The 16,968-nt window shown below is 41.8% G+C and overlaps 1 protein-coding gene across 15 annotated transcripts in view; it reads right to left on the reverse strand.

The window, feature by feature from the left end:
• The window catches only part of LOC111646634 (protocadherin alpha-C2-like), a 125,380-nt gene that overhangs the window by 24,538 nt on the left and 83,874 nt on the right, over nucleotides 1-16,968 (reverse strand). Inside the window, exon 1 of one of the 15 annotated variants that reach the window (XM_023396172.2) lies at nucleotides 13,493-15,968. The exons of 13 other annotated variants lie outside the window; for them this stretch is intronic. In XM_023396172.2, the coding sequence (XP_023251940.1) occupies nucleotides 13,493-15,910 (2,418 nt within the window). In that variant the 5' untranslated portion in view covers nucleotides 15,911-15,968. Of the gene's footprint in view, nucleotides 1-10,396; nucleotides 12,826-13,492; nucleotides 15,969-16,968 lie in introns of those variants that run through there. One more of the 15 variants, XM_023396173.2, reaches the window with a different exon arrangement.

The raw sequence follows: 16,968 nt of genomic DNA on the forward strand, positions 1-16,968 counted from the left end.
GGATGCAGGTTAATTGGTGAGACCTTAATCCTAATGCAGACAACATGACAGAGAGAAATGGGAGATATTTCGACACTGTTAAAAAGTGGAGCGACGTCTTCGCAGTTTCATGAAGATGGATCCTGATAAGAGCCACCAAGAACATACATGCAAATTATTGTCAGGAAAGATAATACACATTAAAACGGTGTTGATGTGATCCATCGCCACTCTTTACACGAGCTGTGCTGTGAAGAAGTGGCCTGACGAGACCCTGAGCTTTCTCGGTTCACCCCGGCCACTGGGCCAAGATGCACATCCACCGCCCACTTAATCTTCTCTCTCTCCTTCTCCCTCTCTCTCTCGGTGCTCCGCCCGACTCACCCACGCCCGGTCAGCCCACGGCGATGACAGCGCTTGGCATCCCGAGAGACGGGGAGAAGACAGTGAGTCACTCGGATGCTGCTAGTGGATGGGTAGATACAGAGCGACTCTTCACACTCGAAGGCGACGAGGAGGAGGTGGCGAAATGCAGAATTGGAGAAGCAGCCAAATGTCCGTTGAAGGAAGACATTTTACTAACTACGTATAAAAAAAAAAAAAAACCTTTTACATACAAAGGACTCAATGTGTGGTACACTTCATCTTAAACAGTATAGCCTATAATGAGAAAAGTGTGTGTGCATAATGTAGGCTAGAAAATAATTTTTAGACTACTTCCAACGACCTCATATGAGTATGTTTTGCCTTCACGTGCAGGGCTTATGTGAAACTTTTTAAAGAGTGTCTATACATTACGGATTGGTCGCTCTGCATTATTACCCCACTGAGCAGCGGTGATAACAGCTTTTTATCTCAGCCGTGGCCAACAGTCTCAGATGGGTCCATATGTACAGTCTGCCACGCTACCCCGTGACATTTAGCGGATTTTCCCGGTGGGACGTTTGAACCTCGTGTTTGGCAATTACACAAAAACGAAGAAAACAGGAGACGTTTATCTCGTCAACAACAAACATAGAGCTGGCTTTACACCTGACATTTGCACCTCATTCGACCATTCTCCTCCTTTCCTCCCTCTACTCTTCTGATGTGTTTGATATGATACAGCTCTCTCATACCTGTTTCAAATACGCACATCTGTCTCGGCGTTAATTACACGCCGCTGAGATGTGGATTATTTCATTTTTCACTCAAGGGTGCTGCAGATAAAGCTATCACCATTATTCCACCTGCAGACAGACGTCTGTTATGCATCAACAAACACTGATTTCAAAGAGCTAATTGCCTAATTGGTGTTTATTTTTCCTGTATCTTGTCTTAAAGAAACAACTGGATGGCAGAAATCTGTTCCCCTTCCTTTTCAATTCAGTTACCTGACCTTGACATTTTTTTGTATTCTCAACCCCCATCCAGTCCCTCCATATTCTCACTTCCCCCAATCATCTCTCCCCTACACTCCTCTCTGGAGTGTCTCCAGCTGTGTCTCTGTCAGACATCCGCTGTTCCAGCTGAGGACTGGCTGAGGGGCATACTGGGGTCTTAAGTGGAAACAGGAGAGCTCATGGCTTTTGCAGACTGATGGACAAAAACAAAAAATCAGTGGGTGAGAAAAAATGGTGGCTACAGGAAGGCCTGTGTTAGATACAGTGGAGAAAGATAATTAAGATTTTTAAAACTCCTGCATTGTTCATTCTCTCTGCCATGTATTAACATCCCCCATTTCATCAATTATGCAAGATGGCCACCATATTAATAACATTCTCTTCACTAAGACTCATCCTCATTAATACTGTAAGCGACCACTCTAAAACTCATTCATATTACTTCCCCCAAGAGTCTGTTATGTGGACTTCCCCCTTCATTTTAGTGAGGGACATGACAGAAGAGACCCACAGTGAAAGGGGTCACGGCTGGGCTATCATCAACTCCTTACATCACTCCCTCACTCAACACATATACAAACAGGCAGTCATGCAAACTTAAAGGGCATTTGTGCCTGTAGGCATGTGTGCTCGCTCACTCACACACGCACACACACACACACACACACACACACACACACACACACATAAAGGCAGTGTAAAATACAAAAAACAAATGCTATCTAAAGACAAAAGAATTTTGTCTGAGTGAATGTCAGAGGATCTCTTGCTGTTGTTTCCTCTCATTCTTAAATGGTCAGGAAGAGCCAGGGTTTTGATACACAGATGCACTGACTGCAGGCAATAGGAGCAAATAGGCTCTGATTACACCGTCTGCTTCACAGGTAATGTTCATTATGTGCATTACTTTCTAGGCTAAATCTTATATCATAATGCTTTAGTTTAGTGACTATTTGTGCATTGTGACAGCCATCACATTGTACTATGAATTAGTGGTAGAATGTTAAATGCAGAAATAATATTTTCATTTTTCTTCATATTAGTTCACAGAGTAGATGAGCGAGAGAAATAGAGAAAATGCTTGCAGGCTGTTGCAAGAAGATGCACTAAAATAACACAAAACAGCCCCTAATCTGCATCTTCAGGATAAGTCTGAAAACTGCTGAATATTAAAGGTAATGCCTCAGTAAAAGAGAAGAAAAACTGAAAAAAGACAGGTTAAAAGCCAATGCCAATAGCATTGCAAAATTTAATCCTACTGTAAGAGTGGGAGAGGCAGGCTGGGCAGGAGGGAGCAGAGGTGGGAGAGACAGTGAAATTGGTCCCTCTGTCGGAATAAATCGGTAGTACAAGGGTTGGACATGTGATCATCACCCCACTGCCCACACAGGCTTTCTCATTAAGCCAAAGCACTAAAAGATAATCCCTGCTATGAGTGTGTGTGTGCGTGTTTGAGACAGCAGTGAGAGAGGAAGGGAGCGTGAGAGAGACAGAACAGGAGAAGGAGGGCACAGACATCAGGCTGCAATAGCAGTCATTTTCTTTCTCATTTCCAAAACAGTGACCGCAATGGATGAAGCAATATATATGGCTAAAGGCACGGCACCCTCCAGAGGCGAGACGAGAAAGATCAGTATAAAACATGCTAATGATAGAATCTACATTACCACTGCCATGTGTATTTGTTCAAATACAGCCTATAAATTTACCAAAAATTGTATAGATATACATCATACACACATCACACACGTAAAAGGAGGAAACAAGCCAGGTGACTCAAGCATTCGTCTCTAAGGCTACTGTTAAACACGACCTTAAAAAAAAGAAATGAAAAACCTTATACCACAGATAAAGTGCCACAATCTGCTCTAGTTTTGCTGTCAATCACTTGAGCAGCATCACTTTTCCTAATAATATGAAATACATGCAGAAAAAAAACATCTGAAATACAAAATTCTAAATACAGACTGGTAAATTGTATCAGCAAAAACAGACTAGTGACTGGTGTTATTCAGTATATATTTATAGCACTATGACAAAGCTGTGTTCTCATACATCTTCTTATCCAAATTTTTTCTATAGACAAAAACTTTCCCATTTTAAAATCTCCGGAACAAAAGACCCATGGAAACCAAAATCCTTTTACTCAGGTGGACACAGTAAGCGGGTGAGGAGGAATTCTCTGGGTATGTTTGTTTGTGCTGATCCCTTGTGTACCTTGCTTTCAAACATAAAGGGCATGAGAGAACTAAAAGCAGCACAAATTCCTCCCTTTGGGGCTCTGAAAGGGTTAAACAGTTCCTTGGTTGTCCTGGTTCAGCCTGTGCATAAATCAAACAGATTCTTGTTGTGGCACTGAACAAAGCTATCAGAAAACGCAGACAGGCTTTGGATACTTCCCTCTTAGGATGCCCTGGCTTTGTATCCCTGCTGGATGGGAGCGGATGCAACCCGTGGTTCTGAGCATGACAAAGCTAATCTAATGGCTGCAACAGCATCCCGATGCCACTACGAGGGAGCACGGGTGGAGAATGGGGTGGTGGAAGTGGGGGAGAAGGGGATGGGTGGTGATAAGTTCTTCCTTTTATCTGTGACCAATTGTAAGCCTGTGATGTTCTCACTCAGCTGCAGGGCATGTATTTAATGTGTTTTTGGTCACTCTCATCCTCAGAAGCTACAGTTTTCTCACCATCTCACACTCAAGGCTTGAATCTGTGCTGCTGTATTTGTGACTTCCTCTAAAACCCTTACCCATTTTAGAACTGACTCTTTAATCTCACATACTTTTTCCTCACTTGTCTGACTTGGCATTTCTGCCCAAGATGCTGTACATCTTTGGTCTGCATCTTCCTCTTTTTCTCTCTCTCTTTCCATCTCTCCTGCCTCCCATTGTGTCCACCCTGTTTCCTTCCTGCTTGCGTCTACAACACATGCTGGGGATGGATGTCTGGGTGGGGGCGGGTACATACTGGCAGCTCCCTGGAAACAGACTAGTTCATCATTTCATTATGGCTCAGAACAGTCTCCATGGTAACCACAGATAGCAGAGCTAACCTCACAAGCACAAAGGACACACCCTTGTAAAGGGGAAAAACAGGAAGTACAGAAGATGTGTGTGTGTGACAGACAAAGATAAATAGAGAAGAGGAATAAATAAATTTTCTGTTCAACATGCAGCTGTTCTGTCGCCTTATATTAAAACTGATGAGGCAAGGACATTTCCACGTCATGCTTTTGGTCCATCTGTTGAACCCATCTGTGTACTCCACCAAAATGATATAGGTGAAAGCCTCTACTGTAGGACTGCAACCTACAAAATGTGAACCACTTAGCTGCGTGCCTCAACCAGGATAATGTGCTGTATAATCAATAATTCAATGCATTTTGCAGCACAGGGGAAGGCAGAGTTGGAAGCTTTTACTGGATACAAACTCTAAACCCCAAGTCATCGTTCTATACACTGCCACAAGCTCTCACTAGTTCTTAAATGTGTAGCCTATATTATTATTATGGTACTATAAAATACCCATAACAGGCAATTTCTGCCATATGCAATCATATAGTCTTGCGGCTACATACAAATATCCTGTAGCACAACACACTTATACAGACACACCATGTTCTGATGGTTACATGGATAAAAGCCTCTCCTCCTCATCCACCCTAGCCCTTTGCCCCGCCCAACCGGTTTAGCTGTGATTGACACTAGGTGTTATCGGCCCCGCCCAGCCGCAGAGCAGAGCAGGAGGGAGAGCTGAGCTGAGCCGAGTGGAGCTGATACCTCGGTACTGAAGCTCCCTGCTGCTGCTGCAGCGAGTAGCGGAAAATTACCTGCCCCTCCCCCTCACTCACATTCAACAGAAAGCCGCAGCATACAGAACACGTACTGAACCACTTTTACGCAGAGACAGCTCCAGGCATTGTTTCAGGAACCACAGTATGGAGAGCTTGTGCACATGGCAGAGACTGTATCGGGAAAAGAGCGAAGCCGCTACCAAACACAGGTTCAGTCAGATGGTGCATGTAGCGCGCTGCCATCTTTAAATCACACGCTGACCCACTTCCAAGCTTCACATAGCCCATACGCATGGCTTGCAATATGCAAAGTCAGTTTGAGGGCGCAGAGAGCCCTTGCTCAGTCTCCTTCACACTTAACCAACCAAACAAATAGAGTTTTGACAGATAAGGCCATGCTTGTTCGTTCAGGACCACTCCCTGAAATGAGGTCATGTAGTCTGAGTGACTCAAAGCGTCATAGATCAACAGCAACACAGTGTACAGTGAGCTTCACTGAGAATGAACACATTCCACCAGATAGAAGAAATATAATAAATTAACACATGTAAAAGAATAAACGCCACGCGAACGTACATTAAAATCAGGATTTATCCACTGACTAAATCAATCAGAATACACGATGCGCTTCTGTGTTACTTGGCATGAGCGGATCAGGGTTGCCTCTGCTCTGTATTCACATTAGCGATGTTAATGAAAATATATTAGATCGTGTTTACAGCGCTGTAAGGCTGATGGCACACATGTCTGCAGAGACGGACGTTAATTCCCTGTTATTTCTCTCAGCTGCTCCCCTTCTCGGGGAGTGCTGGTGAAGGAGAGGGGGAGGGGACAGAAATCTGAAAGCATGTAGGAGGAAGAAGAGAAAAGGGAACCGGCTTGAGATGAATGATATTGCATATGTCTTGTTATTACAGAGCTAAAAAAAAATGGCGACATAGCACAGGCAAAATAAGAAAAATAAAAATAAATAAGGAACTACAAGTATAGAACTAGCAAATCTAATTGCACGACACACAATTTGGAGGAGGATAGCATGTATGCAAATAAATCACATTACATTTATGTTTAAAGAAGCTGTATCCTATTTTAAGAACAGAGAATAAAAAGCCAAGGAACACAACCAATCTTCTCACTATTATTTTACACTGAAAAAGATGGCCTGGCATAAAGAAACTCTTTGTCAGGGAGTAAATCTATTATTAGAAATACACTATCACACAGTGCCCTATAAAAGTATAACCGTGTTTCACAATACACTGGGGTGTTGAACTGCAGTCCCTAACAGCTAAACTATTAAGGCAAGGGGCAGGCTCTAATTAATTAATAATAATTAAAAAAAAAAAACTTAAACAACAAAAAAATATGCAAGTAATTCCTCTGGCTAAAAGGCAGAGATATAGGTACAAACAATAGAGTTTTAAAAGCTCTAAATTATTTTTTTTATCTTATTATTCTAAAATTATTAAAAAGTTAATATTGGGAAGGATAGTGTATGACTCCAGAGGAATGGATGGAAATATCTCAGGAGAAACACAGTTTACTCAAAGACTAAAATTGAAGCAGTTCACTGTAAAAGACTGAGAGAAAGATGGATTATATTAGAGAGGGAGAAATGGGTCTTATAGGGATAAAGAGCCATTACAGTTCCAACTCTGAGAGAATTAAAAGCCCTAAAACCCACAGGATCACCAACAGATGTGTTCCCTCTTATTTTGCCAATAATTTAACCTCCTGTGAAAACATCTGCTTGTTTGACACCTGCATCAGAACAAATTATGATGCACATATTACCTGCCTTTTTTTCACAGAAGACATTAGGCATGTCACAAAAACTGATAAAATCAATGGCCGCTTAATTCCACTTTAGCTGCATAAGTTTGAGTGTCCTGGAACTGTGGATGCCAGCTCACTCTCACAGGTTCACAACAAAACAGAGCAATCATTAATGCTATTAGCTGGCTAACACCTAGCTTTTCCTACCATCACAAGTTAAAACATGTCCTATGAAAGAGGCATTGAGTTATGTGACCTCACATAATCCTCAGCATAACTTTGTCTAACTTGAGTCCTAATGAGCCAGAATCACAATGTGCAGGGCCTTTAATACCGGTAACTGGACAAAATACAAAGAAAAACTAAAATCAGTGATAAATGACAGGCTTTTATGGCATACAATCATAGATTGTATAGAGAAATAATTTTTGAAAGGAAGCTCAAGCAGCTCGACAAGAAGTTGCATGCACTTTTGTTATTTAGAGCTACAGTTAGTCTGTGAGTAGCCTAAGACCTGATTTAAGACAGCTTGAATGCAGAACTAGAGGAAATAAGTAGCTATACCTTAACAAGAGCAACCAGAAAAATGACAAAATGTGAAGGCTAAACATGTAGGCTAACCTAAAGCGAATCAAAACAATGGCCTATCCAAGGCATACAGCCTAGCTGCTCTCAATAATTGCCAGTACAATGCCACAGAAGGCTAACATCAGGCTCTGGTACAGGCTATTAGCTACTAGTTTCACAAAGCACGGAAAGAAACCATCAGGTCGTCAAAAACCTAGCTGTAGCTGTGTTTACTCCCTTCCCAGCCAAGCCATGATTTCGTTCACATGACATGACAGGGTTTATAATAAGCCAAACTTTAAAATCAACTGACCGAGAGAGGAAGAAAGTCGGTGTAAGACACCTTGTAAAATAACGAAATCAAGCCTTACCCAGGTGGACCGCGGTAATTGTCACGTCATACAATATAACCCATTTGAAATCCAAACTTTCCCCTTTGACGACCGAAAGCCAGCAGCGGAAGCACTGAGTGCCGTGACCCAGTAACGAAGTAGATGGGCCATCTTGGATTTGTAAATGGTTTGTAGACATTAAGCAAACCCCTTGCACTCATTAAGACCACGGTGTGCTTCTGTTATATTAAACAACTGCAGGACATAATATAAAAACTTGCCAGTAAGTTTGTATATTCAACTTACAACCGTTAAATAGTCTAATGGGCCATGAATGCCAGGGGTATTCAGAATAAACAAATAAACACACCTGCTGTATAGCTTCCGCTGTTGAAATATGTGTGCAGCCTGTTCCAAACAATTTTGCTTGTAGCTAAATGACCAGTTATATTAGCCACTTTCGGCTCCATGGGGTAAACCTTTGGAAAATAGGTTGTGCTTGCTACATGGGAGTTTCAGAGGTTATTGTACATCTGAATCGCTACGTTTTGAACCATTTTTTGCAGGCCGCGTCGCCATTTGAATCCACTGTGACTGCTGTGTAGCCAAGATGGCCAACAACAACTGCTGTCCTCCCAGTAGAAGCAAGCTACAAACTACAAACAACACACCTCCAGCCTACGTCTACCCTTCAAGAACCTCAAGCAAGTCCAGCTGCCATCGTAAACCCCTAAGAGTGGCGGTGAGTACCGAATACATCTTAAGTGAATTCCTCTACACCAAATAGTAGCTTGCTAACCTAGCCTCTTGAAACGGATCCCATATAATCAAGCTAGTTGAGTCCGCTACTCGATCAATATCCGTGGGTTTTTACGAAATATCTTGCTTTCTGACGGCAATTTTATGATTAAGTCGAATACAGCTCACAAGCCCCATTAACCAATAAATGGTAAAGAAAATGGCGATTCAAACCTTAGGCTTTGAGGCTCCTTGCGTTGCATCAAAACACCGTGCTGACACTGGGATGGTCGATAGCATTAAGCTTGATTACTCTGTGCCTGAAGCCAACAGCCTTAACATTGTATACATCAATATGTCCAGCAGTTATTGTTTTCCACCATTAAAGTTATAATATTTTGACACTGATGTGATATTAAGCGCTTAATCACACGCCGTCATTCATTTACTCTGTAGCATGAACAGTTGTTTACAAAGAGCTTTTGGCTGCTAGAAATGCCTAACTGTTATGTTTCATGACGTTAATCACAAGCTGTAAGTTATTTTCATGACAACTTTGATTTTCTTACATGTAGATATGAAGTCAGAATGTATTTGTTCAACTTGCAGTTTTGGCAACACTACCACTCCAGTTTTGTGCTGTTCTCTCTGTTTCAATCCCGAGGCCTGTCCTTTTAAGCAGGATTGTGTTTAGCGAGGTAACTTTAGGTTTAACTCTGGGTTTTTCAGTCCTACAATGGCGATTCACTTCTTACTGGGTTGTATCACCATGGTAACTTATGCTGAACTCCTAACCTGCTCCGGAGCAATTTAACTTCAGATTCAGATCAAAACCGGTCAACAGCACAACTACTGACAAATTAGATTACTGGAAAAAAACTGAGTCATAATTTCTACAGGATCCCGACGAGAACAAAAGAGTTTGCAAATAAGTGATGAATAATAAGGAACAGTAGACATTTTTTTATAAATCAGTCGAATCGTTTTGTTGTTCCAGACTTTGCATGTGTCCACTCTGGTTTTAAAACTGAGCTTCTAAAAATGCAGGGAGAGTTTATCTCAATTAATAAATACATATAACTACTAAAGCTTCATTCTAATTGAACAAAGATTCTTTAACCGAGAAAAGATTCCTGACAGTGTTGATGCTTTTAAACTGTTCCTCTATCAATACCGCTCAGAATAACATGAAAAGACTTTGTGACGATATCTCAGTATTTCCCATGATAATAAATTAACATTTTAGACGGATTGACCTCACCATCAACTACTTTTCTTTTTTCTTTTGTTTACATTTCACCTGGTTGAACATCACTTTTGGATGTGGCTATAACCGAATTTACCTCTCTTTTCATATCATATTACTTTATTCATCATTCTTACGATCAGGATGCTTATAATTAACAACCCCCCTCTTTCACATGAACGTGCTCATAGCCAGAAAGGAAATCCCTGGAAAAGCCAGTTGATGAACAGGTCCGTAGTACAGGTTATCCAGGACGGCCAATGTTAGGTTCAGTTAAGCCAGACAAAGAAAAGGTAACCTTGGGTATGATGAACTTGCATTGCACATGCCTCTGATGGATAACGAGTTTTATTGTGACAAAACAGCTCAGACCTTTGTGATTTCAGTACCATGGACAGCGCATATGAACAAAGCAGGCAGCAAAAGAGAGAAATAGGCCACAGAAGCAAATAACTGGGAGCATTTATTTTACAACTCAGCTAAGCCAGTGATGTCGTTACAAATTATAAAATATTAGGTTGTGTCTGAGTTGAACTTAAAGAAATGTAACTTTTAATGTGAAACTCAACTTAACTACTCACCTTTTCTTTATTAGGTAAAGTCTGCGTTCTGGTGAAAGTGTCTCCTCCGTTAATACTGATTAGCTCTGCATCTGCAGGCGGAAACGGTGCGGGGAAAACTACTACATCACTCTTGAGCGTGTCTGAGCTGAAACAGACGTCATACTGCTGAGTAGCTTTAGAGTAAGACCAGCTCCCGTCAGGGTGGGTGGTGATCATTGGGGCGCTGTACCTGCTGAAACTGCTGTCTGTCCTGTGGCATTTGACAGCTATTAAACTGATGAGACTCAGCAGAAAGATCACTGACACCGACACAATAGCGATCAGCAGATACAGATTTAAATCAGAGAAGCTGTCCTCCTTTATGGGCACATGTCTGAACTGAGTCTGGATGTCAGCTGTGCTTTCAACCACCACCACCTCAATAGACACAGTAGTTGACAGGGAGGGTTCTCCGTTGTCAGAAACCAAGACCACCAAGGGGTGAGTTTTCAGGTCATTGTCACTCATTCTCCTCTTAGTCCTGATTTCCCCGGTGCTGGTTCCGATCCTGAAGAGGTTGTTTCCTTTAGGCTCAGAGAGGTGATAAGAAAGCAGCGCATTGTATCCAGAGTCTGCGTCTAGAGCCCTGATCTTTGCCACAAAGTATCCCGCTTCAGCAGAGTAGGGGATGCTCTCACTGTTAATGGAGCCGTGCTCAGAATAGGGCGCAAGAACCGCGGGACTGTTGTCATTTTCATCCAGGATAAAAACGTTCACAGTCACATTACTACTTAAAGGAGGAACACCAGAGTCTGTGGCCTGAACTTTAAACTGAAACATTTTTAACTCTTCGTAATTAAAAGACTGCAGGGTGACTATATCTCCTGTCTCTGAGTTGACGTTTATAACTGACTCTATTACATTGTTTTTATGATTATCATTCATTACTGAAAACACGACTTTTGCATTCCCGTCTACATCAGGATCATCAGCAGTCATGGTATAGATAATACCACCTACTGGACTATTCTCTTTGACACAAATGTTTATCACTGGTTCTTTAAAACGAGGTGCGTTGTCATTGACATCAGAAATGTGGACTGTAATAACACTTGTACTCGAAAGAGGCGGGACTCCTTCGTCAGTCGCTGTTATTGTGACATTATATTCAGAAGCTTGTTCTCTGTCTAGAGTTCCATCCACGACCAAAGAATAATGATTCTTGTATGTATTCTTAATTGTAAACGGTACAGAATCAACTATTCTAACCTGAACGGCACCGTTTTTATCTGCGTCGTTATCTCTCACTGTTATAAGTCCAACCATTGTGTCTATGGCTGCGTCTTCCCTCACCACGTTGACTAAAGATGTTACTGATATTTCAGGTGGATTGTCATTAACATCAGTGATTTCAACGAGTACTTTACAATGAGATGCTCTAGGACTTGAGCCTTTGTCTTTCGCTTGGACCCGAATTTCAACTGCATTGCTTTTTTCGTGATCCAATTCATCGTTTACTGTAATTTCCCCAGTTACGGGATCAATTGCAAATTTATTTACATTATTATCATTGTCGTGGTTGATAAAAGAATACAGTATTTCTCCGTTAAGACCCTCGTCTAAATCCCGAGCATGTACAGAAATTACGGTGGCACCTTGCGGTGTGTTTTCTGGCACCGTGGCTTTGTACAACGTCTTGTCAAAAACTGGAACATTATCATTTACATCTTGCACATTAACGGTGATATCTAACGAGCCTGATTTAGGAGGTTTTCCTCCATCTACTGCTGTCAGCGTTAGTTTGATAACTGGCTGTTTCTCGCGGTCTAAGGCTTTCTGCAGCACCATTTCAGAAGACATAGTCGCCTCTCCACCATTCTGCACATCGAGAGTGAAATGTTCGTTTTGGCTCAGCTTGTAGCCCTTAACCGAGTAACCACCGACATCGGCATCGAAGGCCTTTGCTAGTGTAAATCTTTCACCAGGGAAAGCCGACTCGGACACATTCAAAACAATTCCCGGAATCCGAAAAGCGGGTGCATTGTCGTTTATATCCAAAATTTTAACCTCAAAGCGATAGAGATTAAGCGGAGAGTTGACAATGGCCTCCACTTCCAGAGAACATTTAACATTACGAGAGCAGAGCGCCTCTCGGTCTATTCTGTCCTTCACCAGAAGTATTCCAGTCTTAACATCTACTTCGAAATACCTCGTGTTAGGTCCTGAAATCTGAAAACCCCGAGTTTCCAGTCCCTGTACATCTAGATGTAGATCCTTGGCCAAATTTCCCACAGTGTTACCCGGGCTCGATTCCTCTGTAACAGAATACACAATCTGTGCAGCTGCAAGACTCCATTTGTGAGATACATGGAACAAGAAATAAACCCAATGCCGGAAAATATTTCCTTGTAGCATCCTGTCAAGTTAATTAGAAAAAAATCACTCCAGTGGTAACATTGCTTAGTAATGATACGTCCACATCAGAGCCCTTCAATACACTGAGGATGTTCTGTACTGCCACGACAAACAAAGAATAACACACCGTTTCCCTTAGACGAAAAGGGAGGAGCGTCGCACAAAAAGTGTTTCACCTCTGTGATGTGATAGCGACATCATGTGGTGATGTTGAAATCAGACAAGAAAAGACAAAATCATTAAATCATAAATGCTTTGGTTAAATTAAGTAACTCAAACTTGCCATAAATTAAGCAACTAAAAATCCACGTTTCTAGCAAGACTCCATAGCCTTAATAGATCCATTTAAAGAGGAAGGAGCAAGAGGCTAAACAGAAGAAAGATGGTGGAAAATCCACAAGTGTTGCATGCGCAAACAAGCAACTAAAGATGAACAGGTCATAGAGGAGCAAACAGAGAATATTGCATTGTTTTGTTGTGAGAGGTGTTAGTCTTACAATATTGGCACTAATGAGTAATCTTAAACTGGAATTATGAGAAGGTGTATGTTAGGTCATGCACAGCTGCATAAGTGTTAAGGGCATCACAGTAAAGTTTCAGACTTGTTTCCATTGTGATACTTATATATATATAATCATCTGCTCTAAGAATAAAATTGCATTGTGTGAAAAATTAAAATATTAAATCATAAGCTTGTGTTTTATGTTCTATCACCCTTACCTTTTCTTTATTAGGTAAAGTTTGAGTACTGGTAAACGTGTCTCCTCCATTAATACTGATCAGCTCAGCATCTAGAGACGGAAACGGTGCGGGGAAAACCACTACGTCACTTTTGAGCGTGTCTGAGCTGAAACAGACGTCATACTGCTGAGTAGCTTTAGAGTAAGACCAGCTCCCGTCAGGGTGGGTGGTGATCATTGGGGCGCTGTACCTGCTGAAACTGCCGTCAGTCCTGTGGCATTTGACAGCTATCAAACTGATGAGACTCAGCAGAAAAATCACTGAAACCGACACAATAGCGATCAGCAGATACAGGTTTAAATCAGAGAAGCTGTCGTCCTTTATGGGCACATGTCGGAACTGAGTCTGGATGTCAGCTGTGCTTTCCATTACCACCACCTCAATAGACACAGTAGTTGACAGAGAAGGTTCTCCGTTATCAGAAACCAAGACCACCAAGGGGTGACTTTTCAGGTCATTGTCACTCATTCTCCTCTTGGTCCTGATTTCCCCAGTGCTGGTTCCGATTCTGAAGAGGTTGTTTCCTTTAGGCTCAGAGAGGTGATAAGAAAGCAGCGCATTGTATCCAGAGTCTGCGTCTACAGCCCTGATCTTTGCCACAAAGTATCCCACTTCAGCAGAGTATGGGATGCTCTCACTGTTAACGGAGCCGTGTTCAGAATAGGGCGCGAGAACCACGGGACTGTTGTCATTCTCATCCAGGATGAAAATGTTTACAGTCACGTTGCTGCTGAGTGGAGGAACACCAGAGTCTGTGGCCTGAACTTTAAACTGAAATGTTTTTAACTCCTCGAAGTTAAAAGACTGAAGGCTGACTATATCTCCTGTCTCTGAGTTGATGTTTACACCAGAAGTTCTAGGAATACTTCTGGAGTTACTTTCTAATAAAGAATATGTTACTTTTGCATTTTCTTCAATATCAGGGTCAGCTGCAGTTATAGTAAAGATAGTTGCTCCCACTGCACTGTTTTCTTTCACATACACATTAATCACAGGCTCTGAGAAAAGAGGGGGGTTGTCATTCACATCAGAAATGTGAACAGGAATAACACTGGTGCTGGAGAGAGGTGGAGTGCCTTCATCAGTGGCTATGATGGTGACATTATATTGGGAAACACCCTCTCTGTCAAGAGGTTCATCGACTGTTAATGAATAGTAATTTTTGTAGTTCAGCTTAAGTTTAAAAGGCACCAAACTGAGAATTTTAGCACCAGTGATACCATTATTACCCCCATCTTTATCAGTCACTGTCACCAAGGCGACCACTGTACCTACTTCAGCATCCTCTTTAACTGGGCTCATAATAGATGTGATAATGATTTCAGGTATGTTGTCATTCAAATCTGTTACTTCAACTAACACTTTACCATGCACACTTCGAGAAGGTGTACCTTTGTCTCTTGCCTGTACACGAATATCATATGCTGTATTTTCTTCATAGTCTACTTTTCCTCTCACAGTTATTTCCCCTGTGTCTGGGTTTATTGAGAACAAAGCTTCAGGATTGAAATTCCCCCTCTCAATAAATGAATATATAATCTCACCATTTATTCCCTCGTCTAAATCTGTAGCACTTACAGTCAGTATGGATGTCTGAAATGGAGCGTTTTCAGTGACTCGGGCCTTATACAGAGGTTGACTAAATACCGGAGCATTGTCGTTTATATCCATAACATGTACCACTATTTTTAATGTCCCTGTTCGAGCAGGTTTTCCTCCATCCAGAGCAGTTAAAGTCAGGTGGATAACAGACTGTTTCTCCCTGTCTAAAGATTTCTGGAGCACTAACTCAGCAGATTCACTGTGCTGTCCGCCGCTCTGTACGTCCAGTGAGAAATACTCATTTGGACTGAGCTTATAGCTCTTTACCGAGTTACTACCCGTGTCTGCGTCGTTTGCCATTGGGAGTAGATACCTCTCCCCGGTAAAAGAAGATTCCGAAATATTGAAAGTCCTCTCTCTTTCACGAAAAGATGGTGCATTATCGTTAATATCAATAATCTGGACTTCTATGCGATGCAGTTGCATTGGGTGGCTTAGAATAGCTTCTATATTCAGGGCACATTTTGCCGTATTTGGACAGAGCTCTTCTCGATCAATCTTATCGCAAACATATAGAGCACCGGTTTTTAAATCCACGTCAAAATATTTCTTAGAATTCCCAGCGACAACTCGCAAATCCCGTTTTTCCAGTTCATGAACATTAATTTGTAAATCTTTAGCGAGATTCCCCACTACCGTTCCTTTGTCAACCTCCTCGGAAACAGAGAACGAAAGCTGCGCTGTAGACCCATCACACAAACACAGCAAAGCTATTATCCGTATCCAAATCGTGACCATTACTCCTCCACGTCCCATCGCTGACACAGAATGAAAGAAATAATCATTTTCGAACATGTCCACACTTAAAGTGAATAACAGACGAAGCCCAGACTGTCTTGTGACCGCTTGTGTATTATCTGACAAAGCAGCGGTGGACTACTGATGCTTCGCACGCAGAGGAGGAGTCTGGGAAAAAAAAGAGCCACACAAATAATATGGTCTCCAGCGACACCTACTGTTGTTTTGGTGCTAATGAAGAAAGGCGTGGATATTCTATAAATAAATATAGCCTATATTTGTGCAGAAGGGCAAAGCAGTGGAGCGATCAATTTCAGTAGAAAACGTGTCCGATGCATAGGTAAAAACTACATCAGTTTTGTGGTACCAGGCGGAAACCAATTAAATAAGTGTTGCATAATCTGCTGTTAAGGTTTAAATTATATAAAGCCAGGCAACCTTTGCTCGTGTACACAACAACACTATCAGCACCATGGACAGCGTCATCGTTGGTCGGTATTCAAATCTCTTGACCAGCGACTTCTCTGCTTAAAATGCCATTATTCTGCAACAATTTCGAATTATATCCCACAGAAATCCCCCAATATCCAGCATCATACTTGTGAATTTTTTTTTAGGAGGAAATATGTAAGCTAATTGATTTCCATTTATCCCCCAAAGTAAGCCTATTACTTTCTATCATGGTTCTTTCACAGTCACACAAATTTATAGAACGAAAAGTCATTAAGTGTTGTAAAATCCCAAGATCTAATAATCTGATGACCAAAATTCTAACCCCACATCAGAAAAACCACAGATTCACCCTTTCATTAGCAATAACTCACCTTTTCTTTATTAGGTAAAGTTTGAGTACTGGTAAACGTGTCTCCTCCATTAATACTGATCAGCTCAGCATCTAAAGACGGAAACGGTGCGGGGAAAACCACTACGTCACTCTTGAGCGTGTCTGAGCTGAAACAGACGTCATACTGCTGAGTAGCTTTAGAGTAAGACCAGCTCCCGTCAGGATGGGTGGTGATCATTGGGGCGCTGTACCTGCTGAAACTGCCGTCTGTCCTGTGGCATTTGACTGCTATTAAACTGATTAGGCTCAGCAGAAAAACCACTGAAACTGA

This window comes from Seriola lalandi, unplaced genomic scaffold (assembly GCF_002814215.2).
Source record: "Seriola lalandi dorsalis isolate HSWRI2012SDOR001 ecotype SW California unplaced genomic scaffold, Sedor1 jcf7180002054973, whole genome shotgun sequence".
NCBI classification, from domain to species: Eukaryota; Metazoa; Chordata; class Actinopteri; order Carangiformes; family Carangidae; genus Seriola; species Seriola lalandi.